At 34.9% G+C, this 19,654-nt stretch overlaps 2 protein-coding genes across 3 annotated transcripts; both read left to right on the top strand.

Annotated features, from left to right (window-relative positions):
* The first annotated feature begins 1,619 nt into the window (after positions 1–1,619).
* LOC130717436 (serine/threonine protein phosphatase 2A regulatory subunit B''beta-like) lies at positions 1,620–11,260 on the top strand. Of its 2 annotated transcripts, XM_057567653.1 has the most exons (13): positions 1,623–2,126; positions 3,101–3,337; positions 3,927–4,032; positions 4,289–4,385; positions 5,809–5,914; positions 6,138–6,228; positions 7,307–7,448; positions 7,531–7,678; positions 7,872–7,981; positions 9,806–9,962; positions 10,148–10,273; positions 10,377–10,527; positions 10,670–11,260. In XM_057567653.1, the coding sequence occupies exons 1-12, from the start codon at positions 1,974–1,976 to the stop codon at positions 10,515–10,517; spliced, it is 1,614 nt and encodes a 537-aa protein (XP_057423636.1). In that variant the 5' UTR covers positions 1,623–1,973; the 3' UTR covers positions 10,518–10,527; positions 10,670–11,260. The 2 variants fall into 2 exon arrangements, with proteins under 2 accessions (XP_057423637.1, XP_057423636.1); XM_057567654.1 differs by lacking the exon at positions 10,670–11,260 and having other exon boundaries at positions 1,620–2,126; positions 10,197–10,273; positions 10,377–10,518.
* A 6,392-nt stretch (positions 11,261–17,652) lies between these two features.
* On the top strand, positions 17,653–19,016 carry LOC130718735 (phosphoenolpyruvate carboxylase kinase 1). The gene is made up of 2 exons (XM_057569358.1): positions 17,653–18,505; positions 18,601–19,016. The coding sequence occupies exons 1-2, from the start codon at positions 17,719–17,721 to the stop codon at positions 18,645–18,647; spliced, it is 834 nt and encodes a 277-aa protein (XP_057425341.1). The 5' UTR covers positions 17,653–17,718; the 3' UTR covers positions 18,648–19,016.
* The last annotated feature ends 638 nt before the right edge of the window (positions 19,017–19,654 follow it).

Raw genomic sequence — 19,654 nt, 5'->3', positions numbered from 1 at the left:
CAAACACATTAAAGATGATACTATCAGTATTATTGTCTGGTTCATTGATGTAAGGAAGGATCACATAGGGAGCAAGGAGGGCAGCTATTGAAACTAGGGGGTGTATACACTTATTTTTTGAAGGCTAAGGGAATGTATACATTAATCCACCCTTGTGCGAGTTATATATTATTGAGAGAGATGATGCACCTGGTCGTATTTTGAGATAAGATTTTTATTTATTTATTATATGATATCTAGGCATAAAGGTCTTGATTACATGACATGTCTAGGATTAGAGATCGGTGTTTGTGTACTAAAACTATGGACTTTGCCTCCTCTTAGACTTTCTATCCTCCTCTCTTTGAATTGTTGATGCTCCTTTAAGCCTTAATTATTTTCTACTTTTTTTCCTTTCTTTTTTGTAAGAATAAAGTTTGCTTCCTGAAGTGACTCAAATGTTTATGTGGAAAATTACAAAGAACACAAAAGGGAAGAACAATTGGGTAGTCATAATTTCTCCATTTAGATACATGGTTGAAAATGCTCTAAGAGTAATTTTTAAATTTTTTTGACAAAAACTCTAGGATTAAGTATTGGATTTGTTAAAAAAAATGTAAAATGAATTCCCTTCCATTTTAACACATTATATATGATATGTATGGTAAGTTTTTTTTATGTTTTTTAAATAGAATAGTTATCACATTTTGAGTGTGAGTGTATTTAGTTTTCAATACTATAAGAGTATAGCAAAATTGTTTTATTAGAAAAATTACTTATTTGATTTTTAGATTTGATATTATTTTATTTAATGTTACTAATAATTATATAATTCATACATGCATTTTATGACACATATTTTTGAACTTTAATATATAATCACATTACTAGTTTATTTATTCATGATATAGTTAAGTAAAATTAATTTTTTATATTTTGTGACATTTACTTTTCTCTAATGAACATGCTAAGATTTTTCTAAGAATCATTAATTAATTAATAATTTTCAATTAATTACTTAAAACATTTTAAAATTTAATTCCACATTTTAACATATTTTTTAATTATTAAAAAATTACATTTTATCAACCATTTATTATTAATATTTTTTTTTGTTACATTTGGAAAAAAAATCAAACATTTATTTAATTATTAATAGAATATTTTCTGGGATGTATATTTTCGCATTTAAGTTTTTTTTTTGTTTAGTTTAGAATGTTGGTGACCCATAATGTGGACCACTTTTAAAGTGATTTAATTTTAGACCACTTTTTTTAACCTGCTATAACAAGTCAACATATCTTTTTTTAAAAAAATTTAATATATGACAAATTTTTAGTGATATTTTTTTTAAAAAAAATAATGTGTTGACCTGCTATACCCAATCACTAAAAATGGTGCATATTCGATTCTCCCTAGAATGTTTTGGTATATAGATTCATGGTTCACAATGTATCTTATAAAATTGTTTACTTTCTTATTATCAGTTTTTAAATTAAATCCGGAAAACCGTATTATCTAATTTCTACTCAACGATCACGTGCGTCAACAACGTCATTTTTCTTTAGTTCTTTACAAAAAAATTTAATAATAATAATATTATTATTATTTTAATTAATAATAACAAATCTCTCTCTCTCTCTCTCTTGTTTCTCTTCTGCACATTTTTCTTCTTCTTCTTCTTCTTCTTCCTCCTCCCTCCAAAATCGCGTGGATCTCTGCACTATTTTCCTCGCAACAATTTCCTCATCCATCACCAGATCACCGCCACAAAATTCACTGTACAACATTTCCAATTGATCGATTCCATTACCTGAAAGATCTAGGGTTCCAGCTGAATCCACATCAGCAGCTCCCAATTCTGAATTTCGATATAGAATCGAATCTAATCAATAGCATTGGAATTTAACTCGTGAAAATAATTGAATTCCCGATTCGTTTTGATCTCTCTGATTTGGTGTTTGTGAATGAGAGATTCATAGGTGTTGTTTTAGATGAACAACATGGAGGTCGTCACTGATGCGGCGTCGTTGGACGTCGAATTGTTGCAGCTGCCGGAGTTTTCAGCTTTGGCTCTCAAGTCTAACTTCAATTTCGTTGAGAAGCTTTTTGAGGAGTGGTTGTCGCTTCCTGAAAGCAATCGACTTGTAAGGCTTCATTTCATTCCCAATTTCTTACGTTGGAAATTTGCATTTTTTTGAGGGTTTTATTAGCTTGCTTTTGTTGATTCATAGAGTAACTGTTGTTGGTTATTAAGCAATGATTATTTTGTGAGATAGATTCAATTTCTTACGTTACTTTTAACTAATTGTCCTGTTGCCAATAGGCAATGCTGTTGTTACTTTAGCTCAAAAGTGGTGTAATTAAAGATACCACTGGTTTCTATAGCATTCCGCGTGTTTACTTCAATGCGAGTGTTCTTCATCCTCACCATATATTATGTAGAAATCAATTTCATTTGTTATAGTTCTATTTCTTAAAAGGAATCACCATTACCATACCAACAAGGTCTAGCAAAATTGCTAGATAGCTGGGTTCCTTAAGCATTTAGTCGAGGGTTTGATCATTAGGCGGTGTTTATGGAGAAGGATTTGTCGGGAGAGGCCTACCCACTTAATGTCATCTCTGAGTCTCGAGGGAATTGGTCTCACGGCTGCCGACTGTGAGGATACCTTGGTAAAACCAAAAAAGAGTAATCACCATAGGCCATCCAAATGCTTCTAAGTCCTACTTACTCCCAAGTCATATAAATAAATAATCCCCTGGCAATACTTGAAATCAGTGTTGTCAAATAGGGGTTATAGCGGCACTATAGTGCTATAGTGTAGTGCTTTTTTGGCTTACCACTACTCCGTTATTACCTGCTATTATTCGCTATTTTTCCCTTTAAGAGGCTGGAAATTACAGATTTTTGGCTTACCACTATAGTCCGCGAGCTGCAATTAACAACACTGTTTGAAATATATGAAAAGCTGGTTAGCAATGCTATTCCTTTTGGTATTTTTATTTTGGGGTTTCTTGAAATGGTTAAGTTGTTTGTTTTCCTTGATCACTATACAAAATATAATAACATATGTGCTTTGGTGATATTGTTTTAATAACTCCCTTGCTAATTGTATAGGTAACATCGTTGTTGAATGACGCTAAGTCAGGTGCTCCCTTGAATGTCCCAGGGAATTGCTCTAGTCCAAATGCTGCGAGCAGTCCTTTGCCTTCCATGTTTCCGGCTGGCACTGCTCCACCTCTTTCTCCAAGAAGTACATCTGGTTCCCCTCGCATTGTGAAACAAAGAGCTCCTTCAAATTTGGGCTCTCCTTTAAAAGTTGTCAGTGAGCCAATTAAAGAAGTGATACCTCAGGTTCAGCAAGTCTTTTGCACTTTTTTTTATACATAGTGAAATTTATTACGAAAATGGAAGGGAAAGTATAAAGGAGAACAAGATATCATTCCTAAAAAGAAAATGAATTGCAGCCAACTTGCCTAATCTCATTGCACGTATGAAATGACAACTTTTCTTGAGATAGTCATTTGCATAACACCAACGCAAAGGCATACACAACCCTGTCCCAGACCATAGCAAGTCGAGAGACACCCTCGAATATGTAAACACAACTCTCCATCCAAATGCCCCCAAAGAATTGTATAAAGTATAAACTGTTGATTGCCATGAAAATTTTACCTTGTTTTGCTCAAATCTGTTACTTAATCATAAGAAGCTGTTCTAACTCTCAAGGACACCCCTGCCTGAAGCCCCATGAACTTGCTGCAAGTTATTTATATTAATCCTATTAAGAACTTCTGTCCAGTTCTTTTAATACTTTATTTAGTGATACTTTCCTCTCATACCTGGTCTGCACTCTGCAGTATGTGTTTATTCTTTCTTTTGCCCTCTTCTATTGATTCCTGTTATCTTAATACTTACTACATAATTATTTGCATGGCTGCAGTTCTACTTTCAACATGGATGTCCACCTCCAAATGAATTGAAAGAACAATGTTTGTTCAGAATTGATCAGTTATTTCATGATCACTTGGATGGCCTGCAGGTGCATGGTGAGATATCATATTATTGCAACTGGGGAAAAGAGGTTTTAAATGTTTCATATTATAGTTTTCTAAGTAATTGGGAAAAGTGTTCTTAAATGAGCTTTATATCATTGTTTTCTGAGTTATCACACTCTCCCCTCTTTAAGTTGCATAAAATTGGTGTACTTTAAATGTTGCCAAAAGTTAAAAAGGGGTGATTTGTATAAAGTTTACTTGCTAATGCCTCCTGATAATTGTTTTATTTGTTTCCTTGGTATATCAGAATTCAAGTCAATCACTAAGGAAGTATGCAAGCTGCCATCATTTTTTTCCACTTCTCTTTTCAAAAAGATCGACAATGGAACTGGTATTGTGACGAGGTGGGTACCTTTTTATTTTATTCTGGACACAACTCTTTAACCTTCTTTTGTCATGGATGGTGATTCTTGTTTGAGCTGTTGGGCACTTCAAAGTTTTGAGTCTAGGTGATGGAGTAGCATCACATTTGTTGTCATTCAGAAAGATTTTTCACAGCTTAGCTCCAGAATTTTGTGGCATTTCTTTTTGTTAAAGGATAAGCTTGGACTTTCTCTCGCTGGCTAATCAAATAGGAAACCAACCATTTGCTTTGCTTCTTATCTACAGTATCTGTCAAATAACCACTTATCCCAAAAGCTTAAGCTGGTGGGTAAGGGCCACTTTAATGGTTTTATCTTATATTCTAACACGCCCCCTCACGCAAGAGCCCTTTGGGCTTGAAGCGTGGATAAATGCACAGGCCCACCTACCATGTGCTTAATTAAATTCCACTTTTTAATTAGAAAATGAGGGGAGCAAGGATCGAACTCTAGACCTCTCGGTCATAGAGGCTCTGATACCATGTCAAATAACCACTTATCCCAAAAGCTTAAGCTGTTGGGTAAGGGTCACTTTAATGGTTTTATATTATATTCTAACAGTATCCATTCCCTCTAGTCTGTTGTATTTCTTTTTGTAATTTCTCTAGACAATGGACGCTTTTATTTTTTTACCTCAACGAAAATTTTGTTAAGTTAAAAGTAAAAAAAAAATCATATTAGATCTATACACCCAGCCTCTGTGTGTATGTACAATTAACTATGTGTTTTTCTGGTTGAAAGAGTTACTGCCATCATGTTTGATATGTTTGGTTGCTTGAGATCTTCATCATCACATAAAAATTGTCTTAAGCCAATGAGTTTCACAATATTTCAATATCTTCATCGCTGATTGATTTTATTTTCAGTGCTAAGTTGAGTTTTCAAACAGAACTTAAGTTTTATTTTCTAAATCTTCTATTTAATTATGATTTTTTTCTTTGTACTAATGTGGTATAATATAATATCTGAGACTATTGTCCACGGCTCAAAGAAGGTGAAGCCAAGCATTAGAAGGAGTTGTGAGGTGTAGGAAAGAAGAAGCCAATAATATGCTGTAAAAATATTATAAGTTTTTATGAGAGGGTGCTTGTTGTTATACTTGGCACCAAACAAGAAATCTCCTTGGCAAATTACAATTATAATTTGGCTATATGTTTCTGGGCATCCTGCTCATGTTAGTAGTGCATCATGTGCAAATCTTACCTTTTCCTGAGTGGAACATTCCATCTTTTGATTCAGATGTTATGCTGGTTACATTATTGTGTGAAATATCATATTAAAAGTAAATCTTGTTTATTTGATTCTCTCTTTTCCCATGATGTTGTGGAATGGTCTTGTGCGTTGTAACTATTATTTCCTATTTCCTACTACTTATGCTTAAATCTATGATTTAATGTTCCTATAGGAAAGCATTTATTGATTATTGGATTAATGGCAACATGTTGATGAAGGATACAGCTACTCAAATATACACAATATTAAAGCAACCACAACTGAATTACCTTACACAGGTTATTATTATTATTATTCTATTTGTTCTGCTTTTCATTTGATTTAATTTTCTTCTGGGCCTTCAAAAGGTACATTCAGTCTTGGCTTGGCCTTTATCAAAATTTATTATTATTCAGGTTCAGTTTCACTTTAGGATAGGATGATTTAACTTTCTATGGTCCTTGGCTTTGATGTATATATATTTGTATCCACCCTTATAAACAATATTCTGCTACATGTCAGGATGATTTCAAACCTGTCCTACGTGAGCTTTTAGCAACTCATCCAGGGCTGGAGTTCCTGCAGAGCACACCTGAGTTTCAAGAGAGATATGGTTTGTAATTGTAGACTGATGCAAATGAGTTTAGATTCTTGTAATACTTAGTTCGTTTGAAACTTCGTTTTCCTTGAAGATTTTTATTTCATTTACTAATCCAGGTGACATACCCAGGATCTGCTTCCTCTGTGACCGTAGACAGTATTTATATGATAAATTCTTAGTTAATTCTATGTTTATGGATAAGGGTAGCTGCATGCATTAAGATAAGTGGGTGTTACTGAGTAAGAACACACACACACACACACGCATATGGAACAAAAATTTATCCAAGTTAGAAGAAATAATGTACAAGACAAAAACAAGATAAATGGTAATAAAGCAGGATTTTTTTTTTCTAAATTTTCTTATCAGCATCTTTTTTTTTCTTTCCTCATCAGCATCTTATGTTGACTTATAATAACTTATGGGGTTGGCCAAAGGATGTTTCTTCTTATTCCTCTGTAAAGCTGTGTTGTTTCTAATGACTTTCCTCTACATTTGCTTTTCTCTGACTTTAGCGACCACTTTTGCGCCAGATCCATTTTTTTGTTCATCTTTACCTGCTGAAACGATTCCAACTGGTGTTTTTCCATCTGTAGCAATCTCACCACTATGTTGCCACTGTCATCTATGAGGCCAAAATTATGCGTCATGTGCTCACTTACATGACAGCTTCTTCAATGCTCAATTGAAACTAATCTTCCCTTAGAACATCTTTGTTTCATACTTCGTATGCATGATACTACCTAAAGTTCATAGCTGTAATTAGTTTATACAGAAATGCCTTGCAACAAAGGAACTACTAGCCAATAAATATAAATTGTGATAAATACCATTTAATGTTTTTTTGTCTATAGTTTTCTATTTTCTATTCTCTGATTATTGCAATTATAATGCATAGTATATTAGATAACATTTTTTATGAATAGAGTAACACTTCATGTAGAGTTCCAGGGGGGACTTCTTCATTAAAGGCAATTCTTGATATGTGTGTATAGTTTGGTGTCAACTTGTCTTTGTTTCTGGTATAATTTTTTTCTTTTCTTTTTGGTATTCGGTGCAATATTCTTAACTCGTCTTTCCAATATCGCAGCTGAAACTGTAGTATACAGAATCTATTATTACATTAATAGATCCGGAAATGGCTGTCTTACCTTGAGAGAGCTGAAGCGTGGAAACATAATTGATGCAATGCAGCATGCCGATGAAGAAGAAGACATCAACAAGGTTTTGAGGTAGATATACTACCATTTGTGTCAAAATATTGTATTACCAAAATGCATTGATCAATTTTATTTTTCGAATTATTTTCTGCAGATACTTCTCGTATGAGCATTTTTATGTTATATACTGCAAGTTTTGGGAGCTGGATACAGATCATGATTTTTTGATAGACAAGGAGAATCTCATCAGATATGGTAACCACGCGCTTACCTATCGAATTGTTGATAGAATATTTTCTCAGGTTTGTGCCTATTACATATTTCTTCTGTCTTGAGATTTAACTATTTCTGTATTCAGCAACAAGCCCTACACCTGTTTTCTTTTCAAACATGATAAGAGTTTGGTTCACTTCACTGTCCACCACTTCTGTTTATATGATTTGTCAGATGATTTATTGAGGATGCAGATTTTGACTCTCTTCAATATTATTTCAGGTCGCAAGAAAGTTTACCAGTAAGGTTGAGGGGAAGATGGGATATGAAGACTTTGTTTACTTCATACTGTCAGAGGAGGACAAATCATCTGAACCAAGTCTTGAGTTTTGGTATTTGTTTCCCATTCATTATCTATTTCATTTATTAGTTTCCTTTTCTGAAAGGATTTGTCAGATTTGTTGGTGTGCAGTTGCAAATATGAGGAAGATTCAATGTTAAATTAGGCATGTTTATAACATGTTTTTTTTTTTTTGAACTGTAAACATGCGCGTGTTTGAGTCATGGTTTTGAACTTCATCGGTTAATTTAATCTGTTGCTGGCAGTCTTTAATGTTATGTAATTTAAAGCAAGTAACTGAAGAGTACAATTCTTAGTGAAATAATGTTGATCCAGTCCCTTGTGCCTATTCACCTTGGGAGCATGGATATTGTCCCTCCCGAGTCAGCGCGAGACGATGACCTGGTCGATGCCAAGAACACTTCTTAAGCCCACCAGGCGAACACGCTTAAGGGCTTAGAGCTGCGTCCCTCCTGAGTCATCGCGAGACAACGATCTGGTCGATCGCGTCGTAATTGGAAGGAACCCAAAGGCCTAAGCGCAATAACTTCCACCGGTAAATAGAAACCCGTAACCCCCAAGGAGAAATTAAGACAATTATTACCGCATTTAACATATAATAAAACACATAATGATGCTGAAACCCCTAGCAACCCAAGAGGCAAGGGAGAGACCTTGTAAAGGACCAGGGAAGACAAGGCAAAACCATCTTCACTCTAACGCTGACTGAGGACCTAAGCTTGGACTTTACCCTCTGAGCTTGGGACCCATGGAGTTTAGGGAGAACAGATATATTATTGCAAGTTCTGCGTACAATAGACCAAATAGTCGGACCCGCACATGCAGGAGTTCTGTGCACCGGTCTGCCCCTTGTGTGTAACTGCTTTTATGGTGATCAGGTGTTATGTCCATGGTAGTCAAATCCCGATTTTAATCCCTTAATCCTACGCTTAAGTGATTTCAATGCGCTTGGGCGATTAAAATCTGTCGCATATACCTTTTCTGGCTAAATCTGTCCTTACACGATTAAACCGCATAATAGCACTTAATCATGATTATGTGATTAAGGTTGGTCCATGTGACATGGGTTTGGCCCGCTTTCTTTACGTGACCTGTTTTGCAATACCCCTAATTTTTTTAGCAGTTGAGCCCCCTTATCTCCCCCACTGCACCGGGACGGTGCTCTGACACCTTCGACGGGCTCCTCCACCGGTGATGAGAGGCTGGGAATGGGGTTGATAAGTCAAGTGGTGGTACTGTGACTGTGGTTGATAAGTCAAGTGGTGGTACTGTGACTGGCTGGTTACGAGGCTGTTTTAGTATGGCATACCTATGACTTCTGAGCTATGTTTTATGACTTGAGTTATGAGTACAACTTTATTTAAGCATTTCTAGTTATTTTAAGTGTTCTTTTTGTTATTTATGCCATTTTATATGCATATATATGATATATGAATTTATATGCATGTATACATATATATGACTTTTGTTAAATCTTACGAATAAGCTATTTACGATTAACACCCCCTCCCTGATTAAAGGCGTAATCCTAATTTTGACTACCTTGGTTAGATCAGCATTAGAAAATAGACGGTGGAAACTGAACTGGTTGAAAATTCGGGCCGCATTGTGTGGAAGAAATGGAGGAAAATAGATCCACCTTTACGCGTGTGCTTTAAACCAGATATTGGAATACTTTCCATCCTTTCAAGTATCATAGAGCGAAAGTGAAATGCTTCACATTTTCCCTTCCCTATTCTTTATCTTACCGTGAAGCATTCTGTTTGGAAAATCTTCAATATATAACATTGTGGTTGACTTTTTCCTTTAATTAAATCATCGATGTATGAGCTGACTTCAACACTTCTCAAACTAGGTTTAACTGCATAGATTTGGATGGAAATGGAGTTCTGACAAGGAACGAACTGCAATTTTTTTATGAGGAGCAATTGCATCGGATGGAGTGCATGGCCCAAGAGCCTGTGCTTTTTGAGGACATACTGTGCCAGATGATTGACATGATTGGGCCTGAGGTTTTCCTTTCCATCTTTTTCTTGAATGATTGTTTGATCTTCTTGGTTTGTTGTGAAGCAACATTGGAAAAATGAGTACAGATCTATTTAGCAGTTCATAAAGTGCCGTCTCTATCTACGGTTGATATCATGTCATTACTGATTTATTATGAGACATTTTGAAATTAAAATTCCTTGCTTTATAGGATGAAAACTTCATAACTCTGCGTGACCTAAAAGGCGGTAAACTTTCAGGAAGTGTCTTCAACATCCTGTTCAATCTGAATAAGTTCATGGCCTTTGAAACTCGTGACCCATTTTTGATTCGTCAGGTGAATAAAATATTTGATAAAAGTTATTGAATTGTTGAGTTAGTATGGTTAGCCATTGTTTGTGACTTCTATGGTATAATTGGTACACGTCTTTTTTAAATAGGAACGTGAGAATCCAACATTGACAGAGTGGGACCGATTTGCTCATAGAGAATACATTAGGCTTTCAATGGAAGAAGACGTAGAAGATGTCTCTAACGGAAGTGCAGAAGTCTGGGATGAATCACTAGAGTCTCCCTTCTGAGATATTTTATGTAAGTGCTTTTGAAATGTGACTCTTGATCTCTTCTGAGTGTGATACATGCTTAGAGGTTCTATTTATGTTACTCAACACTTTAAGTATGAACTCAGGAAGTTACTAATTTCTCTTATTTTACATGATATGTATTACGACAGGGATGAAAAGAATTTGCCCCAAAAGACTGGCCTTTATTCAGACAGAGGACTTAGGATCAGCTTTTAGGTGGGATTGTGCAAGCTTTGCAACAAATTGTGGGAAATTCCAAGCTTAACTGTTGAATGTATTTTTGATGGCCTAGTTGCAAGAATATTCAGATCTGCTGGTGGTGACATACATTGGTGCCATTATCATGGAAGTTCTGTTGCCTTGTACCAATATCGATGCTAAGCGGCAACATTTGCTGAGAAGTGATTTGCCATGATAAATTATAGACTTCATTGAGTATGTTGTTATTTGGGGCACCTAAGCAGGATTTTGTCACGTTTGGATCTTTTTGTAGTTTGCTTCAATGATGAGTCCTGTTTGCCCCAGATCTGTCCACAAGTACATTGGCTTGTCATCTGTGCATCTGGTTGTTGTCTTTATCTGAATTTTTTTTTTGGTTAGGAGTTGAAGATTTAGAGATTAATGTTAGACATAAATGTCTCGTTTTTCTGAACAATTAGATTTATCTTTAAGTTTCAAGATTTATGCAGGATTATTTTAAGACTTCCATACTATTATTCAATGCATTTATAGTTTGTACATTGGATATGTATTTTTTTAATCAGTCTTAACATTTGTCAAATATTTTCTTTAAAGAAAGCTTTGAAATCGTCATGGCCTCATGGGTATTGCTGTCTGACTTATACAAATATTGAATCCAGGCGTGTTCAGCGACTAAGAAGTCAGAATCTAGGTATAGAAGATTATTCTTCAAGATGGGCATCTTGAGAAGTCAATTGATCGACATTTAATTGTTTTGGTTATTTTATACATTTAATTTTGGCAAAGTCGTATTGATAACTTGATTGGTTAGGCGCAGACTTCAGGGACCCATTTTGAGTCATAAATTTCAACTTATATAAGAGCACCCAGCTATGCAAACTTAATTTTATGTGTTTGTTTGCAATCCTGTCACATCTCCTGAGCACGTTTGTGCTTGTGCCAAAACTAAACTTATTTGCGTACTTGGATCATCTTTGTCAAATATTGGGTTCAACTGATTTTAATAAATATATAATGATAAAATGTAGTAATTTATATTTAAGTACATTTACGAGAAAAGTTATATCCATTAGGTACGTTGTTTGAATAACTGTCAAAACTTTCAACAACAAAAAAAACTTTGTCAAAATTGATTTTGAATGCTTAATTACCAAATTGGGTTTTGATATCCTACAGACTTATCTATATAAATTTATTTTTCTATTGTAATTAACTATTTTTTTAAATTAAAAAGATTATATGCATGATATTTTAAAGTTCAAAGTAAAATTTATATTGATGATTAATAAAAAATGTTGACTAAATGACTCATGAGGGTTACTTACCCTCACCTCATATGACATGAATGAGACACAAGGCATATCCATGAATTTTTTTTGGGCCCGAGTAAAACTATAAATTTTTTTGAGTTCAAATTAAGAATAAAAAAAACTATAAAAATACTTATAATCAGCAAAAAAAGAAAATTAAGCGAATGAAAAGTCCATGGAGTAAATTACAATTACTACTGATTTTGACGCTGACGTCAATTGTACCATTTCTAGTTTGTCTTAGGATTGAAACCATATGCAACATCCAAGCATAGCATAAATTACATTTTGTATGTATTTGGACCAACATGATTAGAATAGATTGGAGATACAATTGATTTTGGTAAAATTGGTTTAAAATGAAGTGGTTATTTGCAAGAATTTACGAAAAATTGATTTTTAAAGATAATGTGAAATCTAGTTGTAAAATCTCATAGTTATGTTCAAATGGAAAGTTATGATCTATAATTTCATTCCGTAATCGATTTTGAAACTGGAATCAATTGTAAAAAAAATATCAAATCAATTATAACACTTATAAACATGAAACATGTGATGAAATAAATGAAAGCATATTTGGATTTAGGACATCAACATAATAATGTATAAATTGTGTACCTCTTCCGGAGATAACGAGAACAATCGCAACTTCAAGAATCTATTCCAAAATCAATTTTGAAACTGGAATCAATTGTAAAAGAAATATCAAATCGATTATAACACTTATAAACATGAAACATGTGATAATATAAATGAAAGTATATTAGGATTTAGGACATCAACATGATAATGTATAAATTGTATACCTCTTCCGGAGATAACGAGAACAATCGCAACTTCAAGAATCTAGTAGCAGTAGCTCTTGATGAGAAGACCGACTGCGCAGTCAGAGTTCAAGAGATGAGAAGAGATCATGACTATATGTATAATATGATAGTAACCCTAGCTCTCATCCATCATGGGCCCTACGTTATTTGGCCCTACAAATAATTCAACATACTTATCAATTGGGCTTAAGCCTAATAAATATAAATATTATACTTGATGGTTCTTAAACTCATAATGAATTTTTACAAAAAAAAATAATGGATCAAATAATTATAGGCTTTTAGGAAGAAAAAAAATCAAGTTATACACTCAACCTGTTATAGGGAGGTGCTTTTGCACACCCAAAATGCTAATAAAAGCCACCCAATTTATTTTAAAATTATAATTCCAAAACTACCCTTTAAATAAAATCGTTTAAATAAAAATATTTGAAGGTAGAAATTACTATTAATTTACACATCTTATACGCTCATTATTTATTGAATTTTTTATGTAACTTTTCATTCGTTCGAATGCCCTCTCCACTATAGCTCTAGTTTATGTTCACAACCTAACACATCTAAATCATTTTTGTTAAGTCATGTTTGATTATATTTAAAAATGTAATTTTCCTTTATCCCGAATGGTCATCGAGAATGAATGTAGAAATTTTTTTCTCTTCTGAAACTTAAACTTTTAAAAGTTAGATTTTTGTTTTCTGGGAGTTAAAATTACACATATGAAGCACAAGAAAGGAGGTCCTGGAAGTTGAACTTCCGAATCTATATTTGTTATGCATTTCCGCAAGATGAACTTAAGAAACACAAATTTAACTTCCAAAAATTCAAGTTACGGAATTGCAAAACAAATACCCTTTTGAATTTTGATAGTTAAACTTCCGAAACACAAAAATTAAGCTTTCGAAACACAAAAATTAATTAAGCTTTCAGATGTTGAATTTTTTAAAGTATATTTATTTTGCACTTCTAAAAACCAACGTTTTTGTGTTCCGTAAGTTCAACTAATAGAAATGTAAAATACACTTCCAAACACTGAGTTTTGAAACACAAAAATTTAACTTTCAAAAGTTCAAGACGGGGAAAACGCATAATAAATACACTTTAATTTCTGAAGTACTGAAATAACTTTAGAAGTATTCAAAGTCACTTAAGGATATTTTATGAAAAAATTTAATTTGTTTTAAGTATGCAAATATCCCTCTTTAAAAAATCAAGATGACCCATTAATAGAAGCCCACAGACAAAATTCCCACATTTTCTGCATCTTGTGATTGAATATGGCTATGAGATTAAAGATGGCTTAGAAAAAGCCAACCTAACAGTGTTGTTGTTTTCCTCCTAACTTGTCTTGATCAGTGGATTTGAAATTGAGATTTTTCTCAAAACAAGCCCACTTTGGCCACAGAATCTTAAGGGAAGTTTCGTATACGTACGTCCTCTTCCTCCGTACATTTGTTCCCTTTTTTTCGTAGAAAGAAAGGTCGCATTGGACGGACTCAATAAAGTCATGCAACGTGTTGCTAAATATGCTAATAGTACTCTTCAGTCACCAAGTGAATGTCCTAGCATTGTACCATCGTGTACCACTTACATTTATAAAAAGGAAAATAATCTTGGATCTTTTTTTAAGGTGCTCTTTTCACAATGGCTTCATATCTAGAAAAGTTTTGGTCCATATCCTTATCATGAATTCGTGTTGGATTTCCATCTTCAATTGCTTTAGCTTTTGTGTAGTTTAATAAAAGACAATGGATTGCAGCACACTAGCTTCTTAGAATATAATGGACCCCTAATGGAACCCACCCAGCAATTTAATTTGATTCACAGGAAAAAAACAATTGACATGGTGCCGTGGTGGTGAGAACACTTTGCCGACTACGTGCCCCACGAATCCTCAATTTGTTTAATTCAAAGAAAATATCTTGCATTTGTTTTATTGAAAGTGAATGTAATTTATGTGGACAGTTGATCACCCACATTTCGAGAGTACTTTAGTTGGTTTTTCGGTTAGAAACATCTCCATTCTTCAATGTACATTAACCCACATTATGATGAGGTAAAAAGGGCCGGTAAAAAGCTACTAACTGAATGAAAAAGATGAATTGGGTGAATTTGCTTTTACTGCTGGGAAAATTTATATACTTATGTGATCTTAAACCTACTCTCACCATTATCTCAATATTCTTCCTCAGAAAATTAAAAGGAAATAACAAACACATTCTTAAAACTTTTTATCAGAAATTGTTCAAAAGCATTCTATTTTGGAATCAAACGTGTTATTCATAGGAAGTTTGCCATCATATTTTGAATATGAATATGATTAACATATTTAGTTATTCTTTTGATGAAAAAGAATTTGGTAGACAATAGGGGGGAGCCCCTGAATATATTCGTTATTACCAAAACCATGTTCAAATTGCGTCAAAAATAATTAAACCATGTTCAAATTGTGTCGAAAATCATTAAACCATGTTCAATGCTTATTATTAATTAACTAAGAAAAACAATTAAATGATTTAATGTATATATACTACAAATGTAAAAAAAAAATCTTTACACTCATATTCAATAACTGTGTCCCCGTATGATAGCTCAAGTGGTAGGAGCTGTTGTTTATCATATTAGAAAAAATAATTTAAATTAAACTAAAATGATAAATCATATAATAGTTTAAGTTGACGTGAATTAAATAAACTTTTTTTAGAAAAATGAATGAAGAACATAATTTAGATATATATCAATGTTATTATTTTCTAAACTACTTCTTAGTTTACATTAACAGAAAAAAAAAAAAAAGATAAAATATAATAAAGTAGACTAAAAAGCATTTTTTGCCCCTGATGTTTCAAGTTTGTGCAAATTATGCCCCTACTCTATTTTTATCGACGTTTCTACCCCTCATGTTTTCAAATAATGCATTGTTGTTGAGCCAAGATTTCTAATGCTACAATTATCGACACCGGTGTTAGGAGGATGACTCCCCGACAGGAAGAACCATGATGAAGCTCGAGGTTCATTAGGCGACACTCCCTCAAAGTCAAGGAAGTAAAGAGAATTCGACAAACCGGCAAGCTCGACGAAGGAGGCAGTTACCAAGTGGTGGGCAATTATCAGCACGTGTGCATACCCACGATGCCACAAATGGCGGTGGTTACCCACGACTCAAGGCTACCCACGTCGCAAACAAACCAACTAAAGTCACGTGCGCAAAGCCACCGGCTAAACGTGGGGTAAGGCGCCAAAATTCAAACCCACGAAGCCATCATGCATTGAAGAAAAACCGCCAAGAACGTGGAGGAAGAAACAACACTATAAATAGAAGAAGCAGCAGCAGAAAAAAGGGGTTCCCAACTCAAACTCTGAGAATTCACCAAAAAGCTCTAAACGTCCGCATCAATGAGACTCAAGGAGCAAGACGTGATGATGGAGGAGTATGTTGCAGAACCAACACTTTAGTTTTCTTGTATTAAGCTTGTTAATTTCCAGTTCCTTTATGCACTTTTCCTGTCGAAATCCACATTTCTCGTAGCTTTCGTGTTATTTTGATGTATGTGACTTCTTTGTAATTAACCCGTGCTTAATGAAATCCAGTTCTATTTGAACCGATTCGTTGTTGTCGAAAAACACTCACACACACAACACTTTGGCAAAGCGTTTTCTCAAAAGGACCCTGAAATCTAAACTTCCTTTAGTCGAACTAAGAGGATATTTGTTTACCAAAAATCAGTGTAAACAACTGTCTACCCCTCCATCAGTCATGCTTTCTTAGGAGAGGTTCCTGAGTGGATTGGAGAGATGAAGAAGAGTATATGAAGTTGATGATGATCAAGGAAATGATATAAATTAATTTTGCTTGATGTATATATCAATTATGCATGTAATTGAACTGGTTAAATGCATGTTTTGCTACTTACAGGTCTTGAATTTGAATCTCCCTTGCCCCTTTTTTCCAATTTCACTTGTAATTTCCACGTGACAGTTCCAAAAAATATATAAAAAAAAGCCACATCAGCTCATTCCGTTAGTTTTTTAACGTTTGACCGATAGGAGGGTAGACGGTGCACTGTTTGAAAACATGAGGGGTAGAAACATCGACAAAAATAGAGTAGGGGCAGAACTTGCACAAACTTGAAACATCAGGGGCCAAAAGTGTTTTTTAGCCAATAAAGTATGATACCAACACATGCTGGACTTTGTAAGGGAGACTTATTCCTTTAAGAAGATTGAGGTTATGTTTGGAACGGATAAAATAGTAATTATTCATTAAACTCCTTTTCTTTCCTCTTACTTTTTCTTCCACATTCACTCATACCAAACAACCCAAAAAATCATCTCCCTTTCCGTTCTCTCTCCTTCCTCTCTCTTTCTTTCCTTCCACTTTTCTTTCCTCTTACTTTCTTTTCAAACCAAACAAAGCCTGAGAGTTCAATATTCATAGTGATTTAAGTACTGCATTGATATCTTTATAAACAATCTACAGTATTGAAGCATATTCTAATTTGATCCGAGCTAAATCCACCTAAAAATCTCATAAATAAAAAAAACCAATCATAGAAATACGTTTATTTCCAAGGTCAAAAACTGTCAAAACAAACATCAAACAGCAACAAAAAAAAAATAAACCGGCCCATATAACAGAAAAAAAAAACCCAACGGCCCATAAAAACCGGTCCCACGTGGCGGAATCCACCGAACGAATATTCCATTCCTATATACCAAAGCACATTCAATTTAGGTCACTTTCCTTCATTAATTCTCATCTTCCCGTTTTTCTATATAAACCCTCTAACCGCAACACCAAACGAGTAACAAACTAGAGAGAGAAACAAAACAGAACAATCTAGAGAGAGAAAGTAAGCAATGTGTGAAGCCTTGAAAAGCCAGTACCAACTCTGCGAGGAAATCGGACGCGGCCGTTTCGGCACCATCTTCCGATGCTTCCACCCCATCTCCACCGACACCTTCGCCGTCAAACTCATCGATAAATCCCTCCTCGCCGACTCCACTGACCGTCACTGCCTCGAAAACGAGCCCAAGTACATGTCCCTCCTCTCCCCTCACCCTAACATTCTCCAGATCTTCGACGTCTTCGAAGACGACGACGTTTTATCCATGGTGATCGAGCTTTGCCAACCCTTAACCCTCCTCGACCGCATCGTCGCCGCTAATGGAACCTCCATCCCGGAGGTTGAAGCGGCTGGACTGATGAAGCAGCTTCTTGAAGCGGTGGCGCACTGTCACCGCCTTGGAGTTGCGCACCGTGATGTGAAACCGGATAATGTTTTGTTTGGTGGTGGTGGAGATCTGAAACTGGCGGATTTTGGTTCGGCGGAGTGGTTTGGTGACGGGAGGAGGATGAGTGGGGTGGTTGGGACGCCGTATTATGTTGCGCCGGAGGTTTTGATGGGGAGGGAGTATGGGGAGAAGGTGGATGTGTGGAGCTGTGGGGTGATTTTGTATATAATGTTGAGTGGGACGCCGCCGTTTTACGGTGATTCTGCGGCGGAGATTTTTGAGGCGGTTATTAGGGGGAATCTCAGGTTTCCTTCTAGAATCTTCCGGAATGTTTCTCCTGCTGCTAAAGATCTCTTGAGGAAGATGATTTGCAGAGACCCTTCTAACAGAATCTCAGCTGAACAAGCATTGAGTATGTTCTTGTTTTCACTTTCACTTTGCATTTCTCAATTGAAATTTTGCTATGGGGTTTTGATTCTGATTGTGCTTGTGGGTTTTGATTTTCAGGGCACCCTTGGTTCTTGAGTGCTGGTGACACTGTGAATGTGACATGAGAAAACTGTGGAGGGTTTTACTGGAAGGAGATAGAGACATGACCTGAAGCTACATGTAGCTAGTTTTGGCCCTTTTGGTCTGTGCTGGAGGCAGAGGAAACAGAGGAGGTTGCTGTAAATTCTGGTGATGTGGTGCAAGTAGATTTTGCTGTTTTTTTCTTGTGTTTTTAGGGTGTAGGGAGGTGAAGACTCTTAGATGTGAGTTTTAGAGGGTCTTTGTCTTTTGGGGTTTTTCTATCTTCTCTGTTTGTACTGAAGTGAGAGGTGAAAAATCTGAAAGGCTTCAAAACTCCTTCATAATAGAAGATAGGAGATTGATGCTTTCAATGTAGCTTTTGTGAATATGCAAATAAATTTTGGATCTCTGTATTTTTGGCCTTCTCATTTTGTTCTTCCATAACTTTGTGAACTAATCATCATCAATTGATCAAGTGGCAATATAAAACCACTCTGTCTTGCAGTCCGCAGCTTGGAGTCACAGCTCACAAGCACTGAGATTTTCTAGTTCTCTAGTAGAGCTCCTCTTGGATCAAATTCTCTCTACTCCTTCCATAGTTTGCATGAGAGTGTCTCTCTATCATTTGAATCTTTACAATTTAACAAAATAATTTTGAAAAATTAATGCATTAGTATCATAGTTTTAGCATATAACCAATCCAAGGAAAAGAATGATCTAGAGCTCTGAAGAATGAAGATGGGTGACTAAAACAACAATGATATATACACACCTCATTTTCTAAACACTTCATTTCCACTTATTTTTATTTCTATCTCTCTCCTCTTATCATCTATCACATCTCATACTTCCTCTCTCTTACTTTTTCTTTTCTTCCTATCTCTTCTCCTCCACCTCCTCTCTACACTCATTTTAGAGGTGTTAACATAACATTATTGGTGACTAAAATGTACATGGTAGCTTTTGGTGATCTGTTTATCTCAATTTCACCCTTTTAATAATAAAACAAATTACTTTTAACTTCATTTTAATTTTGTTTTCTTGTTTTTTA

The sequence above is a fragment of the Lotus japonicus genome, chromosome 5 (assembly GCF_012489685.1).
Source record: "Lotus japonicus ecotype B-129 chromosome 5, LjGifu_v1.2".
Taxonomy (NCBI): Eukaryota; Viridiplantae; Streptophyta; class Magnoliopsida; order Fabales; family Fabaceae; genus Lotus; species Lotus japonicus.
This window is presented reverse-complemented; position numbering and strand designations above follow the sequence as displayed.

Excerpts from the sequence above, each read along its gene's own strand:
- LOC130718735 (XM_057569358.1), top strand. The coding sequence starts at position 17,719 with ATGTGTGAAGCCTTGAAAAGCCAGTACCAACTCTGCGAGGAAATCGGA. Across the intron at positions 18,506-18,600 it reads CTCAGCTGAACAAGCATTGA|GGCACCCTTGGTTCTTGAGT; the intron begins GTATGTTCTTGT and ends TTTGATTTTCAG.
- LOC130717436 (XM_057567653.1), top strand. The coding sequence starts at position 1,974 with ATGAACAACATGGAGGTCGTCACTGATGCGGCGTCGTTGGACGTCGAA. Across the intron at positions 7,449-7,530 it reads GACATCAACAAGGTTTTGAG|ATACTTCTCGTATGAGCATT; the intron begins GTAGATATACTA and ends TATTTTCTGCAG. Across the intron at positions 9,963-10,147 it reads TTGACATGATTGGGCCTGAG|GATGAAAACTTCATAACTCT; the intron begins GTTTTCCTTTCC and ends CTTGCTTTATAG.